Source organism: Diadema antillarum, unplaced genomic scaffold (assembly GCF_040938485.1).
Source record: "Diadema antillarum isolate AM-2024a unplaced genomic scaffold, OU_Dant_1.0 seq00001875_RagTag, whole genome shotgun sequence".
In the NCBI taxonomy this organism is placed as follows: domain Eukaryota; kingdom Metazoa; phylum Echinodermata; class Echinoidea; order Diadematoida; family Diadematidae; genus Diadema; species Diadema antillarum.
Genome location: NW_027272543.1, coordinates 537,931 through 565,587, shown reverse-complemented (window position 1 = coordinate 565,587; position 27,657 = coordinate 537,931). Strand labels below are relative to the sequence as shown.

The following is a 27,657-nucleotide window of genomic DNA, read 5'->3' as shown; positions in this document are numbered from 1 at the left end:
TCCCATTATTATAATCGTAGTCTCTTCTTTTGCCTTCCTCATAAAATACAATTCAAGTTTCAAACAGGAAAGTTCTCATTTGGATTTTCTATTCTTTTTGAAAACTCATGCTCAAATTCTCAACATACGTTACGGTATCATTGCCATTGTGATAGAATAGAGTGTACAAATGGATACCATGCCCTCCTGGAGGTCCCCAAAGCTTTCCAACTTTGCTATGTTCTTCTTGGGTAATAGACTGCAGGAATGTGTTGAGGGTGACCTTCAATGCTCAGGTGAGCATAAGACCCCTGAGTCTCTTGTTACCTCACCTTAACCTCACAAAAAAATGCTAGCTTTTGTGGTCCCTTAGCAGTGTGTCATTCATATGCCATCATTCTACATGTCCATTGTCAGTTGTCTGCATAGTCTTCTGAAGTTTCATCCACTCCAGTAATAGCAAAATTATAACTCTTTGGGGTAAGGAATATAAATTTGCTCGACTAGTACATGAGGCCTCCATCAGTCTCCAGGGGCAGGGCCAAAAGGCCCCTAGCCCCCAAATTTCAAATGTCAAACATTTATTCAGGGTTGCCACATCATGTGTAGAATTATTCTAAATATCACATGAGCTGTTCAAAATTGATTATATACTCTTTAAAAGAAAGTAACACTGAAGTAAAATTTCCCTAATAAGTATGCATGCACAGAAATTTCTTCTTCTTCTTCTGATTAAGTCTGCCTCCTTCAATAGGCTGAAGATTCTTGCAGACTGTGCTATTTGCACTGTAATACAGTTTATTCACAGATATTTACAAGCACATAACAAATTTGAAGAAAATAACTAGCCACTGTGATCAGCCATTAGTCAGTTACAGAATGATCCCACAGATGGTGCTGAAACAATTTCTGACGACGGGGAATTCCAGCTCCTTACAGTTCTTGGAAAGAACGAATGGCGATGCGATTCAGTTCTCGAGTATGGTACCTGATAGGAATGTGGTTGCATGGCTCTCGTCAACTGAGTAACCTGTTTCATGCTATAGTCCTTTTAATTTGTTTGTGTCTTCCATTAATTATATGGTGTATAATGGAGCTGACCACATGTATTTTTATTTGCATAGTTGTTGTTCAGTGATTTGAACAGTCAGCATGATGAACACATGGAAGAGGCACAAGTAGCCCTAGAAAAGTGCAGGATTCAGGACTTTCCTGTACTCAGTTAAAGACTGCCAGAGCAGCTATCACAATCGCAAGAATGAATGACGCTCAAAGGAACGACACCATCAGACAAATGGAAGCAAACATATCCAGGTGAGAGATTGTGAGAGTTTTCATTGTGTCCCCTCGAACCATTTCAAGATTATGCACCCTCTACAAGGAACATATATCAAGATCTGGTAGAACGCGTGTCACCCACCACTCCTGTTGAGGATTACTACATATGGTCAAGCAACATACATCAAAGGACGACCACTGCTACCTCTACTCTACTCATCAGATCTGTATTCTCAATACCAGGACTGTGCAGGATCTCTGACCAGCCTGTCGTGGTTGTGATTTTCACTCTGCAACATCGACAGTTTCGATTACAAAGTTGTCAAGGAGATGGAAGGATGAATTGCAATTCATGCACCGCAGACAGGATGGAATGACCAGTGTCTGCTGCTGAAGAGGTGAACATCTTGCAGCCAGTTGCATGCAGGAAGGGACAGTGCGATGGCAGGAAGTGGATTTCGTTACCTTGGTGGAGGAAATGCAATGATGTGGCCAGTCATTTCACACAATTCCAAGACAGGGTATTTGCACATCAAGCACTATGCCGATGATATCTTGCATCTGTACATCTTCCACAACATGGCCAATGGCAACGCTGTTCTCTAGCACGGCAATCCCCATCTTCGTACAGTCGTGCATCACCACAACCTTCCAAGCAATCAACAGCATCAGTTTTCTTCCATGGCCCCGCAGATCCCTAGATTTAAACCCATTCAAACATTTGTGGGATGAACTTGACACTTACATCCTCAACCTCAGACACTTCAACAGCTAGCTGCCGCTTTGGAGGGTGAGAGGGCTATTCAGCACAATGTCATCGATCATCTGATTCCTTCAATGGACAGGATGTACCAGACAGTACTTGACTTTTATGGGGTCACACTTATTGCTGACTGCACGTAATATCAAACGGAACCATCAGACATTACATTTCAAGTTTCTGCTACATTAGAAACATTTGATGAAAAATTTGGCTTTATGTTACTTTTTTTTTCCAAAGAGTGTATTTGTATTATTGATACACTTCAGTTTTGTCTTTTTCTTTTTCAGTAAAGCTGGATGCTCTCCTGAATGAGCTGAGAAGGGCATTTAAACATGGTGAGTAATAAACCACTGTCCAAAATGCATATGATGAAGCTTATCTTAGTGATAAACAAAACAAAGTTCAAAGTGCATATGAAAAAGCTTATCTTCAGAAGGGTAGATTGTCACAACCAGTGAAAGCATGTGATGGCTTGTTGGTCAGTGTTGACTACTTAGATATGGCACTCAGACAAAGTAGTAAAAACACAATATTTCAGAGAATTAGGTTTAATTCCTGTCTTCCAAAATTTGGATACGAATATTGTGGTGATACAAACAAACACACACACACATACTCACAGAAGGTTCAGTCGATGCTTATAAGACATCTCAACTTCCACTCTATGGAGATGTCAGTCTCATCCCAACCTCCTAACTTCTGCCTGAAAACCTAACAATTGCTTCACAATAGAACTATACTGTAAAACAAGGAATTTTCGCGCGCACTTTAATTTTGCGAATTTCGCGAGCGCCAAGATTCGCGAAATTAGAATGCATGCGAAAGTCCATGTTTACATTATAGGCATTGAACGCCAGTGGCACTTCGCGAAAATTTCATGCCACGAAAAAGGCTGTCGGCTCCAATTCGCGAAAAATTCATGCCACGAATATATCATGTTTTACAGTAATTACATAAGCTTTACTCCGATTGCTGACATAGGTTTACACCTGCTTCGTTAATGCAACACTCATAATAACTCATTCATCTTAAACTATCCTCAGGTGCAATTAACAATCAGTATTAAGTCCAATCTTCCTTCCAAAATAAACAAAACCTGGTAATGTCATACAGAAGTTGCCTTCATGGTTGTCGAACGTGAAACAGTTCCCAACATTGGCTGCTAATACAGAGTGGTCAACCCCTCATCAAGGCAACAACTGACATGCAGTGTGTGGTGGATTTACTTCTCTGTCCTGAAGTGACCTGTTAATGTCATCAAGTTATTGCCATCTACAGTGACAAGATCATAACAGCATAAAAACTACCTACCCTCCATACTATGCCATTCAATATCAGTGGACACAGATCCAAAATGATTTACCAGTGTAACTATCATTTTGCTGCCTACATAAACAAAAAATACATATTTTCAAATGCTTGTATACAGACCATTCTGACTCCAGTTAAGCATTCATCTTGTTTGATAATGCTTCCCACTGTACTACAATATCAATGTAAACCCTTCAGCACTTGGCCAGAAAATAAGTCACCATTTTGTAAGTAATTAGCATGAATACCGTACATCCTTCATACAAATTCAACCATCACATTGAAGCAGTTCAGCGGAATAACTTCTCTGCATTTCATGTTATCACATACGAATTCAAGCTGCTTTTTAATAGCTCGCACTGTATAATAATGAGAGGCTGTGCAAATAGAAAATCTCATCAATTTACCAGAACCACTTCTCCTTAACAGAGTACAGTTTTGAAATACAGTAACTCTGTGATAGTTTACAGCAAAAGAAATGATAATTAAATAATAAATATAAATACACAATGAAATTATTCACTTACAGTTTAACTGGTGACAAGAACCTGGGAACAGAAAAGGACCATGTCCACTACAGACAATGCTGGTGTAACAAGCCAAGAGGTCCCATAGTACTGCCATGCACAGTTCCACACCTGCAGCTCAATGTGTTGCTGTCACCTGACTTCATCAGCTTACAGTAGTCATCACGCAAAAAAAAAAAAAAACTTAATATTCATAAATAAAGTGAAATATAAATTTCTGGAAAGCTTTAGTCTGTAGAAATATGAATAATTAAGTTGAAAAATGTTAAATCGCACTAGAATGATGGAGAGATGGTGTTTTGAAACCCTTTTCTGATCGCCAGAACCCGAATTTTGGGACCGAAATTATGATGTTGTGCAAGGAAGAAATAAGCCCTGTGCTGATGCGCTGTTGCTACACAGCACTGTGGTTCAAACCGTGAATTCTGCATAATCCGTAGGCACATTTCAGTGAGATATCTTCCTAGAAAAGGAGATACCTGAACATTGTTCCATGTAATTGTCATAGATTTTTACTTATTGAATCTATCTTGTCAGAACTACCCAGTCTCACGCATTCTGCGTGATTCTCAAGCATTTAGGGTCCGTCTCACGTGTGGCACCCATTTTTCTCATGCATTGGGACCATAGCTCAAAGGATGAAAGTGATTGTTGCAATTGAAAGTATATTTCCTTTTTGTCTTTTAAAATAAGCAAAAAATAGTCATTTAAGTATGCACCAGATTGCACCATTAAGAGCTAAAAATTGAAAAAGCTCCCTACAGTGGCAGGGGGGGACACCCCCCTCCCACAACCCTCATGCCCATGCGCAGAAATGCCGAGTAATGAAAATCTCACTCATAAAAAATTTTTTAACTTGGCATCTCTGTCTTGCTTAGAACTAAGAATACAGATGTTGTTTTTTGGACTTTTTGCTGCTGGACATTTTCAAGAGTTATGGTGAAATAAACAGGCATGGTTTTTCACTGTATTTGCACATGGACGCGCACGCAGAATTTCAACTTTTACGCAAGCGCATGCCTTTGTTATTGGTGAAGATCGATTGAAAATCATTGGATATTGTCACTGGATCAGGAATCCAAACCAGTCAAAAAAATGTAGATTTTCATGTTGCTTATGCGCTATGCGCGCGAAAACACGTGGAAAGACGCACAAGTGCGGAATTTTTTGAAACACTTAAAATTGTCTGAAACGTTGAGAAAAGCCAGTCAGGAAGTCGTTTTGGGCATTTTACAATTGAAAATGTTATTGTCAGTAGATATTGGTATGAGATATCGTGACTAAAAATTTAACAAAATATGGTAGAAAGAAAGAAGAATTAAAAAAGGAAGATTTTGACTAACACAATAGGTGATACGCTGATAGGGTATCACCTAAAAAATAAAGGAAGATTTTGACAAACACAATAGGTGATACGCTGATGGTGTACCACCTAATGAACTACCTAAGTCTGCACAAAACTGTACAATAGTAACTATCATGACAAATAAATTTTTTAATCACTGGTGTAGATAGGGAAAGGCTGGTAGCATCCCTTGTGTGACAAAATCATAATTTCTTGAAATGTGCTCCAAATATGCCAGCCCCCAAGTATAGACTCTTATAAATGTTCTCTGGAACTGGAAGTGATAGAGCTATGCTAGTGCTGTGAGTAAGTACATTGGTAACTGGTTGTTAGTGATAGATCCAGGGGTGCCTCCCTCTGGGCCAAGGGACCATATTAGGGCCCAGTTTTCACCTTTCCCAGCTGCTTTGTGAAGACCCCTCAAGGATTTTCATCAAACTTGGCAGGTAGCATCCCCAGAGTGATAGGGTTGTAATTTGTCCTAGTGAGCACCATGCCTCCTCCCCCAACCCCAGAGGCCCCAAAGTCCCCAAATTGAGGAATCTTGCAAAACCTCTTAAACAAACAAACAAACAAACAAACAAACAAAAAAGATACAGCTTAGCTAGTGCTATGAGTTCGTACATTGGGGAATGTAGTTTCAGGTTTGTTCATTGAGAATCCAGAGGTGACTCCCTGAGGGATGTTTGGCCATGATGGGGGCCCAATTTTCAACTCCTTGAAAATGCATCATCAAATTTTCACCAAATTTGGTACTTTTGCTAGGTTGATAGACATACTTTGCTGTGACAGATTTTAGGTGATCTGTACTTGAAAGCGGATCACCTTCTGATTCTGTACGTGTTCTTTATTAACCCCCACCCACACGTAGTGCGTATGGGGGTATATAGGAATCACCCTGAGGTTGGGTGGCTGGGTGGTCAGTTGGTCGGGCGGTTGGTCCACTGCAAAATCTTGTGGATCTAACTGGTCTGAACAAACTCTCATTTTTTGAGCAATTGACTACAAATTTGGCATGTGTGACCACTATCAACGGTAGATGTGCTAGACACTTTTGCGTTAGTATCGCATAATGCGTTGCCATTGCAACGGCATATTTTTTAGAAATCTTACAAAATGTTGTGGATCAAACTACTCTCTTTGTTTGATAGGATATTTGAAATTTCTTTGGGACAAATAGTCAATGTAATGTGCAGTTGTGCAAGATGCCTGTATTGTGTTTGTGAATAAATCTGTTGCCATATAGCAGTTTTTTATACCAGTCATACAAAAATATGTGGATTGACCTAAGTCAGTTTTTTAGTATTTGACTTGAATTTGGCACATGTGACCACTACAGTATGTAGATGAGCAGAACACGTCTTCTGTCAATGAGGAACACTTTGTTGCCATGGTAACAGCATTTTTTTTTCACTAAAAAGCATACAAAATACTGTGGATTCAGCTAACTCCCTCAGTCTTTAAGCATGATATACAGCTGTAGCTTGAAATTTCACACAATGAGACCGCTATGGCATGTAGATGTGCAAACTTCATCTTTCGTCATTGTTGAACAATGCATTGCCATGGTAACAGCATATTTTGAATGAAAATCATACAAAAATACTGTGGATTCAGCTAACTCCCTCAGTCTTTGAGCATTTAGCTTAAAATTCGGCACATGTGACTACTATGGTATGTAGATGAGCAAACTTCATCTTTCGTCATTGTTGAACAATGCATTGCCATGGTAACAGCATATTTTGAATGAAAATCATACAAACATACTGTGGATTCAGCTAACTCCCTCAGTTTTTGAGCATTTAGCTTGAAATTCGGCACATGTGACTACTTTGATACGTAGATGTGCAGACTTAGTCTTTCATCATTGTTGAATAGTGTGTTGCTATTGTAGCAGCAGATTTTGAATGAAAATCATACAAAAATACTGTGGATTCAGTTAACTCCCTCAATCTTTGAGCATTTAGCTAAATTTGGCACATGTGACGGCTATAGTACAAAGATGGGCAAACTTAATCTTTCGTCATTGTTGAAGATTGCGTTGCCATGGTAACAGTATATTTTGATTGAAAATCATAAAAGATTTTGGATTCAGTTAAAACTCATTTTTTGAGCATGTGGCTTCAAATTTGGCACATGTGACCACTACATTCCCTAGCTGTGCAAAATTTATCTTTCATTATAGTTGAAAAATGTGTTGCGATGGTATCTGCATATTTTCAATGAAAATCATACAATAATGTGAATTCACCTAACTCCGTCAGCTTTTGAACATTTGACTTTAAATTTGGCACATGTGACGGCTATGATATAGTAATGCAAACTTCATTTTTTTTGTTAAAGGGATGGTACAGTATTGGTGGAGATGATAATTGGACGTTAAACTTTTAGTGAGATACCAAGAAAACACTTATTATATAGTACAGAGCATACCATTTTAAGAGGAATTCAAAGTTTTTTTTTATGCAAATAGGGTTTGGAATGACTGAAACATCCAAAAACAAAGTAAACAAAGCAATCGTAATATAATGTGGGTCTCACACTTTATCAAAATCGCTCTTTTTGGATATCTCAGCCATTTCAAAAGCAATTTTCATCAAATAAACATTGAATTCCTCAAAGAATTACATGCTCTTCCATATTTCATAAGAGATTTCTCATTATCTCACCAAAAATGTTAGAAACCTGAAATTAGGTCTCAACCAGAACTATACAATCCCTTAAATGTCAAACATTGTGTTTACCATGGTAACAGCATTTTTAATGAAAATCATAGAAATTGCTGACTTACTCTTACTCAGGTTTTGAGCACTTGACTTGTATAGATACATGTATGGCACATGTGACTATTAGTGAGCAAAATATACATTTATTCAATGTTGAACAATACATTGCCATGGTAACAATGTTTTCTTTCATTCTTTTATTCATAGAAAACCATAGAAATTGTTGATTTATTTATCTTACTCAGGTTTTGAGTACTTGACTGTTATAGATACATGTATGGCATGTGTGACTATCAGTGAGCAAAAAATACATTCATTCAATGTTGAACAATACATTGCCATGGTAACAATTTTTTTTAATTCTTTCATTTAATTTTTTTTTTCCAGTGAAAAGCATACAAAGTAATTGCTGGTTGAGCTAACTCCCTCAGTGTTAAGTGGGGTTATTAATCACATTGAGTGATAGTTCTAGTTGTTTCTGTTTTATATATTTCTTTCTTTCAGTGCAATCTTGTGAAAACATTTTCATCAAAATTACAATTTTAAATTGCATGAAACTTATGTCATCTTTGTTCCATGTCTCGAGGATAAAAAACCCTGAATCTCAGTGTGATCAGTCAACTGTGACATCATTATGACATCATTTTCTAAAGTGAAATTATCTCTACCTCAATTTCTAAACCTCATTTCACAGTAAAACTTGACAGATACATATTACATGCAATTGTCTATGTTTTCTGTATTAAAAAAATGGCATGACATGCACATCAAAATTTGCATACGTTTCAGACCATTTTGAGCATTTTTAAATTGTGCACACTCGTCATTTGCACCCATATGGGCGTCCGTGAGGCAAAATGAAATGTTTGCATGGATTTGGTTTTTAATGTCGTTTGAGAATATTTTCACAAAATTTCAAGTCTATCCAAACATCAATGGGGGATATACAGTGAAAAAAAAAGGATACATATGTTTTTTTAATCCATTGTAGCTCATTAGGATGGATGATGACCCTCGTAATTTGTTACATTTTGTGTCTTAAAGGCTGGCAAAATTATTCAAAGTTATTGAATTCCTGCATGAAATCAAAAATTTGAAATTTCATAATGATGTCATCAGATTTCAAATTCATTTGAGTGAATTCCATTAATCCTTGATGGCTTGACCAAATTGTACCCAGATTTCTGTATTTTGTAGCTTATTAAATTTTTTATCAAATTTATTTTATCATGTCATCATTGTTTGTTTGTTTGTTTGGTTTATTTCTGCATTTTCTTTCTCCGAATACAATTGCAAATGAAAACAAAATGATACAGATACATACAAATCAATACAAAGAAAAATCATTTGCGTAACAACATTCAGTCTGAAGTGACATAATTATGAATCAAAATAACATATTAAGGCATACTGTATCTATTAACAAAGGAGAAATCAATACAGGGGACCGTCATCATAAGCAGAGCTTGACGTGGATGAGGCCCTATCTGAATATGTGATACCCAATGTAATACAACACCAATTATATATGTACTCATAAAACTCTTAATCTTAATACACGAAACACATTTTGCTACAGAAAAAAAAAACAGAGAAGAAAAAATAGTGACTTGGCGCTTTAAAACAAGAAAAAAAAAACAGCAAGCAGCACCATTGACTACTGCATGGTATAGTAGACAATAAAAGTGTAGGTGTGTGCGAGTGACAGTGCGTCGTGTGTGCAGGTGACAGTGCAAGAGAGAATAAAGGCTGTAGCATGCCTATTTTGGGGGGTAAGGTATACGCTTTACTGAATGTATGCAATATCATTATCAAAGAAAGGAACGGGAGGGAATGAAAAAAAAAAACACTTTGCATGGATCAGGGCTTACTGAGACTTCAGGAAAAAAAGAAAAAAAATACATTGATCAAAGACTACTAACTGGAAACATATTTCGATAATAAATACTTTTTTAAATGAGCTTTAAAGGAAAAAAGTGAAGTACACTGCTTTAATTGATCAGGTAGGTTATTCCAGACATCGGGACCATAATGTCTAATTGATTTCTGAGCTAAAACAGTTTTGGGGTTTACAAGGTGAAAATCTGTCGAACGGCGAGTTGGATATGTGTGTATATTCGAATTTAAGTGAAAAATATTATGAAATAAAGAGGGAAGTTGATTTGTTGCATTCTTGTACATAAATATACCTGTTTGTAAAATGTGGATGTCCTGAAGCTTCAAAGTATGCAAACGGTGAGAAAAATAATTGAAGTTACCCTTGTAAAATGTGACCATTTTTTGTGTCATCTCTGTGGCAGTTCCTTTCTTTCTAAGAATGCCAAATGGCATGAGTTAATTCATTGAGCAGTAGCTCACTTATCCTTGGCCAGATTTCCCATATATGTGTAATGTGCTTCTCCCTTCTCCCTGGGATTAGTATCCTTCCCCAGACTTTCTATGAGTTTCCGCACACTCGTAATATTGGTATGTATTTTATTACTACCCATTATAGTCTGTAGAAGGGAAATATCCAAATATGTCCACAAATTTCCACAGGCTCAATATCTTCTGTATATTTCTTCATAGTATGGTTTGCGAAGTTGAAGACAGGTTTTCCCCTGTTTTGCTCCACAGAGCCAATATGGCGGCTGCAGTATTAATGTACTAGCCACAAATGTATGCTGTACTCCAGCATACTATTAAATACTATCCTAAATGGCATGAATTCCATACCATAGATTTGTTATGAATGTGTGACACAGGATTAATCCAATTGCTCTGTCACACAGAACATAAAATGTGACCGTGCATTGCAAAACCAACAAAAAAGTCACATTCACTGATTTTGTGTCTGGACTCAATATTGGTGAAATGGGTCAAACTAGCCAATCTTGAGCTTTTCATATTTTCTGAAAGAGCATGTCTTCTTCTACATGTTGCTAAAGTTTGGAATCATGAAACGAACAATGAGTTGTGTTTTTAGCAGGTTTTCTCAAACACTTTTTTAAGAGTAATGTGATTAGGTACCGGGTATGTCTTAAAGAGTCCCCTTTTCATTTCTTACAGACTGTGTACACACTTTGCACTTTCAATTCTAACAACTTGAGAAAGGATGATGCTACTGCTTTGCAAGTTGGCATCAATCATGGACAGAATGTGTTAATAAATCATGCTCACTTTTAGCTTAATCAGATATCCCTTTATTAATGTTGCTCTGGTGGTTTACATCCTGGTTTTTGTCGCATTCATCGCACTGCTAGCACGGTTTGGTGAAGAGTAAACGCTTGAATAGACCCTGTACTTCTCTTTTCTCAGTTCACACTTTTCCAGAGTGTGTACACTCTTTTCAATATATAGATAGGTTAAGGCCGTGTCACACCTTTCCGGGCAAGCTACGCGGGCTTGTTTCGAGGAGGGATTTTCCAGCACACAGAATTTTCTGCGGTCCAGCAAGAATGTTTGCGAGTTTTGCACTTGTTTCTTACCTACTAGACACATGCTACTTAACTTCTACGTGCCTGTATTCAGTGTGACCTGCATGAGAGCTTTGAAACCGATCCGTTTTCTGTTACGAGCGACTTGCAGGTACAAAAAAGTACCTGCGTTGGAGTTGCCTGCAAGGTGCTACCGGTAAGAGTCTCCTACTGGTGTTCTGCGTGTACCTGTGAGAGCGAACCCCCACAACTCACTCAGAACAAGTTTTGAGCATGCTCAAGGCCTTGTCATACCGTATCTAGGGAAGTTTTGAGGCTTGACTTGCGGGGAAACAAATTTGCTACCCGGAGCTCTCCGCAGTTGGTCCGTAACTGACAGTACCGGTACCTAGCAAGTATCTCGCCTGTAGTTGCCCAGCGGTTGCGCACACAATTCCAATTTAACCACAGCCAAGTTTTGAGCATGACCAAAACTTTTTCTGGGTGAGTGGCAGGGCTGCCCGGAGAGGTCCATGCAGAACGCCAGTAGGAGGCCCTTAGCGGCAGCACCTCGAAGACAACTCCCACGCAGGTACTTTGCAGTCCCCGTATGCAACCAAGATAATGACATTCTGTGGGACTTCTGCCATTCCTTCAGAGGAATTCCTTTACTGAGTTGTCAGCCCCCATGCGACTGGTACACAGGTCACACAGTTTACCCTCAAGTAGAATTTAAGTAGAACGCGTCCAGCAAGGAAGACACATGCACTGACTCGCCCAAATCCTTGTCCGCCCTCAGAAAGTGTCCAGTATGCTGGAAAATCCCAACGTGCAACAGGCCCGCGTAGCTTGCCCAGATCTAGAAAGGTGTGACAGGGCCTAAACATGATTGCGCGTAAAAAGATTTGCGTGTGCACCTCCAGGCAACTACAGGTGAGATACATGCTAGGTACTGTCATGTGCGGGTCATCTGCGGGAACCTCCGGGTGGTAAAAATTGTTCTTCGCAAGTCGCATGCAAGGCTTGCCTGGAAAGGTGTGACACGGCCTTTAGGAAAGTCCATTTGAATCGAGTTGTACATCATTTTAAAGCTTAAAGTCTGCTCTTTCAGAATCTGCTCTTAACTAAGAATGCATATCTGGTGACTTTTTGGTGGTTTTGTCACATATGAACTTTATTGGTTAGACAGTGTTAGGCACTTTGGTAAGTCCTTTATAGATCTTAATTTTGCATGGAAATCTATATCCATGCATTGAACCTAAAGCCAGTAGGAAGTGACATTGTTATTATATCCCTACCTACACGAAGTGTATAAGGGGGTTGCAAACCTTGCGTCGCCAACTCTTTCTACAGTTTTGATGCAATTTAGTTGAGACTAAACATGATGACAATCTGATGCAGATGTGCAAGACATGTTTTTTTTTTGTGTTTGTTGGAGAAAGCATTGCCCATGGTAACCACAATTTTCCCAAAACCTTGTGGAAGGTTTTGGTTCCACAGTATTTAAGGACGTTCCTCAGTTGAGTTTGTGCGCATCCTAGCTGCGCAGGTTTCAGTGACGTAACAAAGAACATAGATGAGCTGAGCCAGCTGAGCTGAGCACCTGCTACTGTAGTAGATGGAGCTAGAGTGTGGTACGTACGGATACCCGACAGCTCCCCACCGCGGCCGCGCTGGGGGGCCTCGCTCGGCTCGCGTGCCGACTGTACGCGTTGCAATCTGTACGTACTGCGTAAAGTTCAGCGGTCCGAGCCGCATGTACATGGTCATGGTAGCACAATACTGATCAACGGAATTGGGAAGCTTGGAAGTGGAACTGAGCTGTTTCCATTTTCAATCCATAGATCTGTTTTGTGACATGCAGTTCATTATCTGTTCATTAACATGGTCAAATCGAGTGCTAAGGTACCTGTAGGGCCTATAGGCCCTAGTCGGGGACAACTAGTCTACCAGACTAGGTGTTAAAAAACAACAACAGCAACAACCAAACAAACATATGACACAAATTTCATCTTCAGGTCTAACAACTAAAATAATCTGAATATCTCTGTTAAAATCTAAATTAGATCTAAACTTGTCATTGCTAATACAAAATATTGTTTGTTTGTTTTTTATTTTTGGTTACAAAATACAAGGTCACGAAAGTATTACCAAATATGTATTTATCACTTTCACCATTCAGATATTAATGTTTGATTACCAAATCTGGTGTAACAAAAGGAGAATCAAAGAATCATTTTTTTTTTCGGAGGGGGGGTACTCAAGGCACATATCCATATTTCACAACACGACCTTTACCAACCACTGCAACAACCAACACATGCAATAGTGCTGCAACCAATGTCATTATATTTTTAAGATTTGTTTTTCCTTTGGAGGACCGTCAGACTAATGCCAAAACTCCCATTTCCTCATATTTATTCTTCTTCCTCCATTATAATTTTCTGCACATGGTTACAGCAAGTGGGTAAAACAAACAAGCATGTTAATGTGGAGTTTTCCACGCTTGCGTCCACCTGATATCATTATGGCTGTGTAGGGGAAATAACAAAAAACGCACATGTTGGACCTGAATTTCTGAATATTTTTCCACCATATCACTGCAATTGTGACACCTTTTTTTTTTGAAAAAAAGAAAGAAAAGAAAATGGGGTTTTGAGTGAACCGCATGAGATTCATGCATCCTAGCAGCATATATCCCTGCATTGGTTCCTGATCAGATTTGGGGGTTTTACGATGATTTCTGTTGCAAGGAGGCTCTGCTAGCACAAAAGCGAGCACATGAACTCCCACTTTTGATTGTTTTTCTGGAATCAGTGTGCCTCTTTCTTCAATTTAGTTAATTTTCGTGAAATTGACATGGGTTTTGAATGTACAGCATAAGTTTTATGAACGCATCATGCCAGGGCATCCTTGCATAGGTTCCTGACCAGATTTTGGGGACTTACGATGATATATGTCGCATGGGGGCGCTGCTAGCACAAAAACGAGTACATGAACCCCTACTTTTGATTGTTTTTCTGGAATCAGTGTGCCTCTTTCTACAATTTGGTTAATTTTCGTGAAATTGACATGGGTTTTGAACGTACAGCATAAGTTTTATGAACCCACCCTGTCAGGGCATCCCTGCATAGGTTTCTGACCAGATTTTGGGGACTTACGATGATATATGTTGCATAGGAGCGCTGCTAGTACAAAAACGAGTACATGAACCCCCACTTTTGATTGTTTTTCTGGTATTAATAAGCTTCTTTCTACAATTTGGTCAATTTTCATGAAATTGACATGGGTTTTGAATGTACAGTGCGAGATTTATTAACCCACCCTGTCAGAGCATCCCTGCATAGGTTCCTGACCAGATTTTGGGGACTTACGATTATATATGTCGCATGGGGGCGCTGCTAGCACACAAACGAGCACATGAACCCTCACTTTTGATTGTTTTTCTGGAATTAGTAAGCCTTCTTCTACAATTTGGTCAAGTTTCGTGAAAATGACATGGGTTTTGAATGTACTGCATAACTTTTATGAACCATGTCCTTTTGCTCACCCCTAACAGAAAACGTCGATGAGAAGGATTTAAGAGATTTCGGTGTTTTCTGCCTCGTGAGGGCGCTGCTTGCTCAAGAATGAGAGTGTAAACCCTAACTTTAAAACCTTTTCCTCGTTTTGGGTACCCTTTTCTGCAATTCTTGCAAATTTGGAGAGAATAACGTGGATTTTGAAAGAATTATGGGAATTTAAGTTTGTCATTGCTAGACTTTGTTGCCAATCATGGTCTTGATCCTGTAACGCTATCATTTTGGTACAGGACGGCAGATTAGTCATATTCTTCAAAGTCCCGTAGAAGAAAAACAAGCACATGAACCTATGGTTTTATTACATGTTTGGGCTTCGGATGGGTCAAAGTTACGGTATGGAAAGTTTGAAGAAAATGACATGGACTTCACTTTAACTGAGGAACGTCCTTAAGCAATTTATTTCAAATATGTTATGCAAGACACTCTTTGTGTTCGTACCTGCCAAGGCATTGCCTTTGTAACAGCTTATTTTCTGGAAAATCTTCAGGAGTGAACTACTTCCACAATTTTGAAGCAATTAAGACATGATGACAATCTGGTGTAGATGTACAAGACATGTTATTTATGTTTGTCGGAGAAAGTATCGCCATGGTAACCACAATTTTCCCAAAACCTTGCAAAGCGAACTACTTCCATAGTATTTCAAGTTTGGCAACACAGTGCAATTGACTCACCAAAAACTTTTTCCCTCATCGCCTAATTTGCATAAAGTAAACATGTTTATGCAAAACTGCTGGAGAAGTGTTGCAGAACAATTGCAATATCTCACCGCAGAAGCCATCAAATGACAAAATTTATACAGCAAATTGAAGGAGAAACTATTCTCTAACTCGCAATTTTAGTTATTTTGAGTTTTATTGAGGATTAACCTGTCAAAATAATGTTGAAACATATCTTCCAAAAAAGAAACCTTGGTCTGTAAAAAAGTTTTATTTTCTGACATTTTTCTTTATTGCCAAAAAATGAAACTACAGTATATGACTTGTTGTAGCGTGTCCATACTGTGTTCCAAATATCTTTTCTGTCTTATTTGTCACACGGTCATGTCGGGAAAATCGAGATCTCTGTCTTTTGTGACCTATCAGATCTTCGCAATATGCACACGTAAAATCCATAGCATAAGCATTACACAGACCCATGTATCAGTTTCCGTGCTGCATGCAACAGTTGAAGCACACTGCAAGGTTTTCCTCACCGCCCTGTGGACCAAACTGTAGGAACAAACCCTGGCGCTGAACCTGACATCGCTAATTGGCTAAGCGTGCGCTGACCAGTAAAGTATGCATGTGCAGAAGGATGATCTAGTTGTGCATGTCCAGTATTTTCTCTTAAACTTGGTTGTCTATTTGCTCTGATTTTGACCTAACTACTTTACACAAACAAAACATCGCAAGTAGTGAGTCTGGAGTATACAGACTAGCAATATGTTACTACAGTTGAACCTCTCGTATCCGGACAAGTCGGGACCGGGGCTCATCCGGATAAGGGATTTGGCCGGATATGGGAGACTCAATGCTTTATACATGTACATGTATAAAGCATTGTATAAGCATTAACCTGCTTAAGTATGTATACATATACATACACATGTACTGATGTAGCCCATTGTAGTACCACAGATGTACAAATAGTAATGTGTATACTGCAACCTTTTCATTTTTACACTCAGTAACAGACCCCAAAATAGAGGTTCGTGTTTGCAAGAATGAAATCATTTTCTTTTATAAATTCTTGGGATGATTTACCTAGATAATTATTAAGAAATGTATCAAGTATATGTAATTCATGTGTGTTTGTCTAGGAGTTCTCAAGGAGTTGGGAATCCCCCTTTCCTCCTGTAATTATTAAAAAAAAAAAAAAAAATCACGGCGAGATTGCGTCCGTATAATAGAGAGATCCGGATAAAGGGAGGCCGGATAAGAGAGGTTCAACTGTATATACGCCAAATATTTTGCGAGGTTTTTATTTTCACGAATTTTGCGAGTCAGGTGCTATTCGCGAAATCACACAAAAATATTTACTCTGATCCCGATGTGGATGTGACGTACACATGTACATTTCTCCGCTCAAAGGTACAGAACTCCATGATTGCGAATTTAACCACTCGCGAAATCATCTGGGCTTCCCTATTCTCAGAAATTTAGACTCGCAAAATATATGGCATACCAGTATACAGTAATCAAATGCACATTCATGCTGTAGCAGACATGTGTTGGGGAAATAATCGTAACCCTCTCCCGCGATCAACTCAAACAGAAAAGTACAGATATCTCCAAAGATACATCAGCATTTTTGCCCAAATTTCGTATGGAGGATTACATACACGTGTACAGGTGAAGTTTCAAGAGATTTGGTAGCAAAATAAGGGAGATATGAGGAGGTGAACTTTCAAGATTTATTGTCCTTTGCTTCGCACAGTGCTTCGATGACCATTACGAATTCAAAAGCTTTTGCCTCTTATCGTGGAGTTAAATGCACTGTATTGCTGAGCCTGATTTAAGCAATTTATTTCAAATTTGGTATGTATAATGATCTGAGGTTGTTATGCCAGACACTCTTTGTGTTTGCACCCGACAAGGCATTGCCATGGTAACTGCATATTTTCTTGAAATTCTTGTGGAGTGAACTACTTCCACAATTGTGAAGCAATCAAGGTCACAAGGTACTCATATAGGCCTACACACACACAAATAAACAGAACCTTTTATCAAACCCTGGTTAAATTTTTTTTTTCATAGGAGTCTAAGCTGCTTAGTGTGGGTCTGCACTCTCAGAGTGCTTACTCTAGTTTAGACCTTTGTTCGTAACCAATCAGAAAGTGACTTCCTTCACCTGTTAAACGGCAATGTTCTGATTGGGTAGAGCGCATTTTATGCTGTAGCGTAAGCCATGGGTTCTTGATTTCAGAAATCTATCCATCATGGGGATGCGCACTCACCAAATGAAATCGTCCTCAATGGGTAAAAAGTACACTGTATTCAATTTTTTAATCTTGTCAAAGTATCAATAAACCCTATTTGAGGAGCATACTGTCAGAATTTTTTGTAAGTCCTATAATGTTCATTTCTTTAAGTGATTTTTTAATTGATTTCTTAATCTCTTAAATCGCTACAGTGTAATCAAGCTTCTTAGATTTATTTTATATCTTGTGCATACTGAACACTTTATTTTTTGAGTAGTAACCTTGTTCTTTCTTTTTAACTGGCATTTCCACATATTTGCTTTCCTCATTATTTGCTAAATATTATGTGCCATAACCTGTATATACAACCATGGTTATATTGTCCATTATTCAAAAATGTATTGAACAGTACAAATTGGCCCCTGTTCACATCTTCTCTGAAGCATCATACAATCTCACCAGCCATCGCATAATCTCACATCCACTCTAACAGCCATGCGATCGGTTGTGTGACTATTGATTAGTGTCAGGCCACTCGCAATCATGCAAAATTCGCATGTGAAAGCACAACTCGGAAGAGCACAAATACAATCAAATGTGACTTTGTGCAATAGGCCCAAAACCACTATTTCGGCGCAATTGGTCAAAAATCGTGTCGCTTATGTTCCTTCTCACCTAGGAGAGATAAAAAGCTCTTTCAAAATGCTCCTGTGGTTTTATGTGATGCCAAGGGACATATAGACAAAAACTGAAGTCATTACGAAGGCGAGATTATACCACTAAGCCATTGGTGGAGGGTTAAGTTCGGCCAACAGGCGTAAAAGTGCATGTCGCCAACGATGATTTTTTATGTTTTCTCAACTTTGTGGGAAAATATGAGCATAAAGAAGAACCTTACTCACAGTTTCAGAAAAGTAGCTTAATGTTCTATGAAAACCTAACACAACTTTTTAAGCTTATCATTCTTTAACAACAAAATACCTGATGGAAATGTGTCGCCAGATCTGCTGAAACATACGTTAACATTTTTTTACTGCAAACTTGGTAATGCTATTACAGTGAGTACTACACAATTGTATTGTTTTTCTGACCAAAAGGGGTCTAAGTTTATGTTAAAAAATATTTCATCACTCAGCTTCAAAAGACATGCGACTGCTAATCTCGCAAATATAGATTTTAAAAAGGTAGATTTAAGAGAAGTAACATACGTTACCATCTTTGTAAAAAGTATGAAGGTGCATGGCTCTGAATGATTGTTCTAGAGTTGAGACTAATGGATTAGATAGTCCTCATACCCATGGGTGGCAAAAGATTCATTATTATGTTGCTAACTACTATACGATTTAATCCACAAGTGTAACATACGTGATGTAACTTACATTACCACCAAATGACAGAAAGCTTAATTACCATCTAAATGTACATTTCTCGAATCTGTGCCGTAAATTTGAGGTCATGGGATAGCTCAGCAACCTCTTTTACTGGCATATTGAGCATTGTCAGCGTGCAAAATACCTTTACATGATGTGTTGAAAAACTGAGTAAGTATTTGATTGTTGGAAATGTGTTGTTGTTTTTCATAGAATCATGCTTTACTTCTGTTTATTGTGTGTTTATTAAGTCAGTAGATTCCACCGTAAAAATCCAGTTATTACTTTGCTGTACAAGTTTATTCTTTTGAAATAAATCACTCAATTTATTAAGTAACGTATGTTTCAAATTTTGGTAACGTAGGTTTCAAGATGCTGTCATGTTAATAACAGACAATCCACGGAAAAGCCCATTTAATTTGAGACAACTTAATTGTTGCAGTTATGATGCTGATGAGTTTCTCCGTCAAAACATATCAAATTCATTTACAGTTATATGTTTTTGTTTGTTTGGAGGATGCAGTAAAAGGGGACATAATCAAAATCGTTTGGTGGGCGTTGATGTTCAACTTGGCATAATTCAGGTATAAACAATGAATTTAACATTGTTTAAGAAAATTCAATGAATAGCTAATGAAATTAGAGATTATGCAGATCTCTACTTCAAAACTAGTGGACCAGATCCCTGCATTAATGTAGTAACGTAAGTTTCTAATTTTGGTAACGTAAGTTTCATCAATTCATGTCATTGAAAAAGGATATTTTAGAGAATGTGCGTGGATAAAAATAACATTTACTTGTTCTAGAACTATTGTTGAAGGAATTCTGTAGGGAAATACGTCTTTTCAATTGTATTTATCTTCGGTTATCATAAACCAATATGGTGACTTTAACTACCTGACTATTTTTAACGGAAAAAAATAAACTCAAATTTGTGTCGTAATGTCGTTGATGATCTCAAAGTGAAGAAAAACACATTTTGAATGAAGAAAAGGCAACAAAAATACAGTGCATTAAAGAAATGTAATTTCAACTATTACTGTGCATATCGATCAGGCCTACATGATAATAATAACGATAATGATAATTATAGTAATACATGTTTCAGTAAGTTATTTGTTTAAGACATTAACATTTTGTGTTCTTTCTTCTCGTTGAAGTTAATACAGTTGCAATGGGGAAGAGCAGTGCTAGGATTAAAACCCCATATATAGGGAACGTGTAAGCTGTAATCAGATTGGCGAAAAAGCATATCTCTAAGCAAAGATTCAAGAAAAAAAAACATTTTCCCGTCTCATAGTTAACAAAGAAAAGTAGCAAAGTCACACATCTTTTTTTTTACCCTACCACATCAGGGTAACTATAGGGGAGGGGGTTCAGGGTCCCCCGCCCCTTTGCCAGCAAACAAAAGGAAATAAAAAGAAAAAAATGAATCGCGGAATCCCCCTCCCCATGTGAAATTTTTTTAAAAAAACATGAAATTGGGCTTGTACTGGCAGCATAGAATTGAGCTGAAGCCTTTTTTTATATTTCTTCAATTTTCTTTTCTTTCTTTTTTTTCTTGCTTGTCAGTCGATGAAACCCGGCAAAAGAAATGACCCCCCCAAAAAAAAAAAAGAAAAAGAAAAAAAATGAAACGGGAGCTTTTATTTTTCTGCCTGTCAGGAGATCAAAACTGGAAGTGGTCGACTTTTTCTAACTCTGACCCCATCCCCCACCCCATAAAAAAATCCTACTTATACGGGCCTGCATGCCTATAATCATTATCAGTACCTTTGTTGTGCATGTATAGCAACTTGTTCTTTCACTTTTCTTTTTAAAGATTCAAAACATTTTTCCAGGAGACAATTTCAAGATATGGCAAGAATTATTAATGCAAGACCTGTTATTCTCGTTATCCTTGTGGATTATACTGTTTTATGCATACATAACAAGGAAAATCGAGTACATCATTCTACTAATGACAATTTCATTCATCCTACCCAGCATTGTGCTAATGAAACTGTGTAATTTGACGTTATTTCATGGACCTCATTTGCCATAGTAAACTTAGTAAAGTGCTCATTTATTTAATTAACAAAGAACATTTCTTGGTTCCTTCTTTCCCTATCTCTTGTTTACCGAGTTCAGACATTTTAAATACAAGCAATACGGCGTTATTGTTCATTATGAAGCACTTTAACAGAGTAATCATCTCGTTTCTGCCGTTTCTTGTTTCATACAAGTGTTAAAAATTTTGTGAATACTATTTTATTGCAACTGCTATTTTCAAACTGTTCCTGCATAGAGTAACTGTTACGACAGCTGATGAGTCTGCAAAGTTATGGATTCGAAACATATCTTTCAACAGCATGAAGATAACAAGTTACAAGACATCAATATGAAGATAACAAGTTACAAGACGTCAAGCATACGAAAACTTTCATTATGATAAAATTAAAGTGAAACCTACGTTACCCACCACTCGTTTTATATTACACGTACATCATGACAATATTTTCATCCGTGAAGGCACGAAACAGCATGTTCCCAACTCTTATCATTTCAATGCCATAAATTCATAGGTATGAAGCCAATTGTCTTCAAAATATCAACAGTTACGGATTACTGTTCTACTGAAGAGATTATATGCAGACATGTTATAAAGTCTTGCAGTTTTACAACTATTTTAATTGTTATTTTTTAGAATTGTATCGCCATAATATTGCGACATCGTGTTATAATATACGTTCACTTAGAGTTGACGAGAAATTAATGTAAGAGTATATACAAAAACCAAAAAGAAAATGTGCCAAAATTTGTTGCACATGTAGTAGTATTGTCTTTGGTTACGTTACATTATTGTGAAACATACGTTACGTGGAATCTAACGACTATATTTTTGCGCACATAGTTTCACATGTTTCATCGATGATACTCAAGAATTGGCTGGCAATTTGGGACTGATAAATGTTGAAAATATTTTCGGAAGAAAATCTGACGTCAAATTATCGAGAAAACAAATTAACATTTCCTGTCTAAGGTTTAACACAATAAGACATGCTGTGTTCAGTATAGCATACAGGTCATTTGCCATCCTTCCCATCTGCAGGCAGCATTTACAAACATGGCAACCGATGGTATACTTCACATCTGACGCATAATTATCTCAATCATAGACTGTAGTCACCAATCTTAATGCATTTGAAATAGAATGACATGGTAACGTATGTTACATGATGAAATTTACGCCCCATGAAAGAAATTATCACACCACAAAAATAAAGCAAAATTATGTTTTCATATTTTTCAACTACAAACTTGAATATTTGTCTCGTGGATTGGTATAAAAATGAAACCGATTCTAACAACTTTAATTTTCCCGTTTTGTGATTGTTCAATTGTGCCGAAATAGTGGTTTTTGACCAATAGTCTCTTCTAGTGGCTCTTGTTGTATGACAGCTGTTGCATTTGTGAAAGTCTTTATGCGACTTGATGAGATCGAGGGGCCATTGGAGCCTGTTGCTCCCTGTCATTCGTCCCAAATGGTCTGAAACTGTCACAGACCAGTTGTGAAAGCGGCTTTATGAATACTGTCACAACACCTGCATATAAGTGTATGATACAAGACAAATCCACAAACCAGCACTTTCTGCTACAGCATAATTCATGGGCTGATCCCTTTGCTTGGGCAGAATCAGCAAAGTCCACTGAAAGGAGGATAGAATTCCAAATTCCCTTTTCTTAAACAATACCACAGCTTTTGTAACAACATACTAGTAAATGAGTTCATGCCTTCCAGTGAAATAAAACAATGCTTTATTTCTTAAGTTAACATGTTAAAGCACAACCATACTACAGTTTGTGTGATTCTGTTAGGCACACCTTCACTTTGTCCTTAATAATAAAGCGTTATTTTACAAGCAGTACTCTGTACCCCTGACAACTTTTTCAAGTTTCGTATCTGTACAATTGATTGGCCTTAGTATAAGAATTAGTTATGATACAGAAAATTTTCATCGGTTTGAGAAAGATATGCTGTACTAGAATTATTGTACCTAATTTGCTCTGGTACAAAATTTCACAGTGAGTTGCCTCTGTGCTTGTTTTGGCAGTGTGAATTAAAAATGCTGAAAAGTTTCAATGAAGAAACTTCCCCCGCAGAAGAGGTGCATTGCCATTGCCAAGTTAAATGCACTGCACCTACTGCATTGAAATGGACATCGATGTGTGATTTTACAATCTGACCATTATCAGTGATCCTAGTTAATGTTACTTTTCATTCTATCTTTGTTCTTTGACATCAGGAAATTTTCCGTCAGCACGTGAGACTCTCATGAGACTGAAGTATTATGCCAACATTGATGACAAGGTGAAGGAGAAGCTTGGAACTTAGTGACTGTGATAGATGAGCAATGCAGAGGAAGAGGAAAAACACTGTGTCTGTCATCTGTCAAAGAGTGCACAGATAGACAGAATTCATCTGACCATTGAGAAGTTAATCATTTTGTGCAATTTTAATGTGTCATTTTCATATTAGCATTCAGCATGCAGAGTTTGTGGTTTAGTGCAGTTTATTTGGGGAAAAAAACACTAAATGTTTAACCATTGGACTGGGGAATCCTGTTCTAGTGTTTACATGATTATCGAAGTTTCTTTTCTTTCGAGATAAATTTATGGCCTAAAAACAGAAAAACAAAGAAGTTTGAGTGGTTATAACATTTGTTTTTAACCAGTACCAAACAGAATGCGAAGAAGAGTGCCACAAGTTCCTGAACTCTTTTTCTGAGGGCCCTGATGGGAATAGCAGTGGAATATGTAAAGGCTGTAGCCTTCAGTAAGGAATACATGGCACTATATAAATGACGAACGCATCAATTAAGATTATTCTTTGTGGCTTAAAAAGAGAATAGTCTAGTTACATGGATGTATCCAAAATGTTATGTTAATCTTCCAAAAGCTACATATCAAATGAGAGACACTGAATTACATATCAGCAGTAAAATACGATGAGATCATATGCTATAATTTGAAGCATGTCCTCAACATGATGCATTGCAACAAGCTTGCAGCACATAAGTATCTGTAAAGCAGATGTTCAGATTTTGGTATTAGGTATGGGAGTAATGTGATGTTTGGCATGGTTTTAAAGGAAATGAACACTTAAAGGATAAATTGTGATGTAGAATTACACATTTATTTTATTAGTATCAATTTGTCATAAAATGAAAAGTAGTCATAAGTAGCGTTTCTCAGCCATGTTAGGTATGCTAATCATATCGTATAACATATTCTTCTTCCAGTATGAAGGTCATTACCCATATCGGGCCACCTACGCGATATTCCGTAGTTCATCCGAACACCGCAGAGGCCACATACGGAATATCCCGTAGTGAATGAAATGACTTATGAACGACGTCATCCTTATTTGACAACATATCCTAGAATGCTTTGCAACACTGTGTGCAATAATTCAAGAAGGTTTTGTCAGTCGAATGCCAACAATATCGTAAAAATCGTTGAAAAAATGTGTGTTTACATGGAATAACGTGATATAACCACAAAGCGTCAGTGGGTGCTATCTACAGCTGTACGGAGTGCTCGATTTTGGATTTTCTGCCGCAGTTTTTGAGGAGGTTTGGACACTATCTGGGCGATGATATAACTATGATAATAGTCCCACATGTACATCCACAGGTATTTATCGTGAGGAGTTTCGCTTCAACAAACTAATTATTCACACATTATAATATCAATTTCCCACGCACTCGCAATGGATCATCGGCATAAACATAAACATAAACCTGCAATTATTGTATCAATGGTCATGATTTTTATATGTCCAGAAAGCTGACACTCTGATCATTTCATTTCCGGTACTGGATTTGTAAAATTACAACTTTTGTATTTTTAATCCATGAATGAAACAAACAAACAAAATAATTTCGTAACTTTTGGATTACTGTACTTCACTTCTGCTGAGTACTATGACTGCAATGTGTATTGAATGGCAGAGGCCACATACCATTCTAAAGGGAATTTTATCCTCTTTCAAATGACATATAACTTCTCTATGTTTTGTTCATTGCTTGCTAATTAAGAGCAATTGTTTGCAGAGTTGTCTGCCTGTCGGCGTGTGTGTCAAATCTAAAACAGGCGTCAATGAGCATTCAGAATAACAATTCTTTATATTATCGTCGCAAGAATACCTATGCACTTTCCCGTCATATTTCCTGTTTTTCTGTTCATCAATAAAGCGTCATCGTACAGTGCATGTAGCCCAGTTATACAGTGGACTCCCGTTATAATGAAGTCCTCGGGACCAGCGGTTTTCTTTCGTTTTTTCAAAAGTTTGTTATAACCCAACAAATAAACAGTGGAAAAACATACAGTGGATAATGCTGCAGCCTGAATTTTCAATTCGTTGTAACCAGAATTTCGTTATAACTATGTTCGTTATAACGGGAGTGCACTGTATCAGAGCTCGTGTATACAGTGTACATTTATTGGGTGTTTTTTCCAAGTATTCGGATATGAGAATCCACAACAAAATAAATCATTCGGAACTGACAATCTCGCTTAATGGGGTTCCCTTGTATTGTAACATATTGCAGGCTTTGAAAAGATTTTATACAATACATGTACTGTGTTGAGTGAAGTGCCCAAGCTCTAGTGTTGGAGACATGTGAGAAAAGAAGAGTGAAATGTGTCTCATACTAATCTTTCAGATTTTTGTTGACTCAGTGTTTAAGATTATTTCTCTTTCATCAATTTAGAACCTGAAAGTTGTTGGTGCTCTCTGATATCCTCTGCTGAAGCATAATTCTGTCTTACAATTTATTTGCATGTGCAGGCTACCTGTCATCATTGAAACTTTAAAAGATATGACAATGAAAAACCCAGCATGGTATGGTAATTATTGAACAATTCCACGTAAATGTCAGTGAAACCTAGAGAAGCATTTGTTGATGGTTAATAGAATCAATGTGTCTAATCTGTATGCAGGGCTCAACATTAGCTGTGGCATGCGGCAACTAGACATTGATGTTGGGCCACCGAATTTCTGGGAAAGTTCATGTTAGGCCTGATTTGGCAACTGAGATTCCAATGAACAAACCCATGAAATTGATAAAGATCATTTAAGCGCCATTAAATTTCCTTAAGTATCAGAAATTTATATAGAATATATGCATTTATCAAATATCAAGATTGTTGAAAATTTAAAAGTCGGGAGCGCAATATTGCTATTCTCCATGAACTGCACAAGGAAAGGTAAACTTGTAGGCTCTTGCAGTCTTTCATCAGACATTGCAAGTAAAATTTGCAAGATATTCAATGCTATTGTACAAATTTGAATAAAGAGATGTACAGTTCACTCCCGTTGCAATGAACAAGGTTATAATAAAATGTCATTACAATGAAGTAGAAATACAGGGACCATATTATCATTAAAGTCTAAGTGCACAGTTCACTTACAACAAACATGGTTACCAGTGTGTGTTTAGAGAGAAATTGCTTAATTTGCTCTCTGTGCCACACAAATGACACAACATTTGCTCCTGCGACAATTGCTGCAATCTTATTTTTTCCAAGGACTTAGGGTAAGGGCTGTGATATGGTTTCAGGTTTTGTTTGATATGAGGATTAGAATTAGGGTTAGGATTGTGTTTGTGGGTAGAATATGTTTGGCTTAGCATGCAGATATTTCATGGAAGCATTGTCGTAGGAGCAAATGTCGTGGAAGCGTGCCACACATGTTATGAGACAAATTGTCGCCCCGGCACAAATTGTCGCCCCCTGAAACAGGTAATAAATTGTGCATGGAGCTGACGGCACAAATTGCCTCCCCTGCACAATTTGTCATCTTGCAACAATTTGTACCAAGGGCTGATGGCACAAATTGTCACCCGCCCTTGAAGCACATTTTTGGGGGTAATATCATTCTTGACAGTCATTGAAATACCAACACATAACTTACATGGCTACATCCATGCAAACAAGCCATGTAAAAAGTCACGGTGTGGTTTCAAAGAAGTGTGTATGTGTGCGCGCACATGGTAATTGAGTGTCCGTTCATGTGTGTGTGTGCGTGTGTGTGTGTGTGTTGCATATTACGGAAGAATGTGTGTTGAGGTGGTTTACATGCATTATGAGGATTTGTTTGAGTGTTTGTTGGTGCTGGTTTATAAATACGTATGTATTTGGGGTGTGCATATATGGCAGTTCGTTTGTGCTAAAATCAACTCAAGATTGAGAAATTATTCACAGTGTGTCAAAATTATTCGCTCATGCATAAATCATGACAAACTTATTCTGGCAGGGACAAAGAATAGTGATATGGAAGTTGGAAGTTAAGACCAGTGGAAGAAAATGAATGCAGCGAAAAACATGGACAAAGACAGATAACATTTAGGGAGGGTACCTTCCTCGTATGCCTTTTCTCATGGTTTCTCTCTCCTAGCGCGCATCACCACTGAAATTGACACACCCATACTATTTTG

At 37.7% G+C, this 27,657-nt stretch overlaps 1 protein-coding gene across 3 annotated transcripts in view; it reads left to right on the top strand.

Annotated features, from left to right (window-relative positions):
• LOC139712915 (iron-sulfur cluster co-chaperone protein HscB-like) overlaps positions 1 to 23,797 on the top strand; it is a 100,602-nt gene extending 76,805 nt beyond the window's left edge. Inside the window, exons 5-6 of one of the 3 annotated variants that reach the window (XM_071624695.1) lie at positions 2,308 to 2,355; positions 23,464 to 23,797. In XM_071624695.1, the coding sequence (XP_071480796.1) occupies positions 2,308 to 2,355; positions 23,464 to 23,552 (137 nt within the window). In that variant the 3' untranslated portion in view covers positions 23,553 to 23,797. Of the gene's footprint in view, positions 1 to 2,307; positions 2,356 to 23,463 lie in introns of those variants that run through there. The other 2 variants (XM_071624694.1, XM_071624696.1) reach the window with 2 other exon arrangements.
• Positions 23,798 to 27,657: the final 3,860 nt, after the last annotated feature.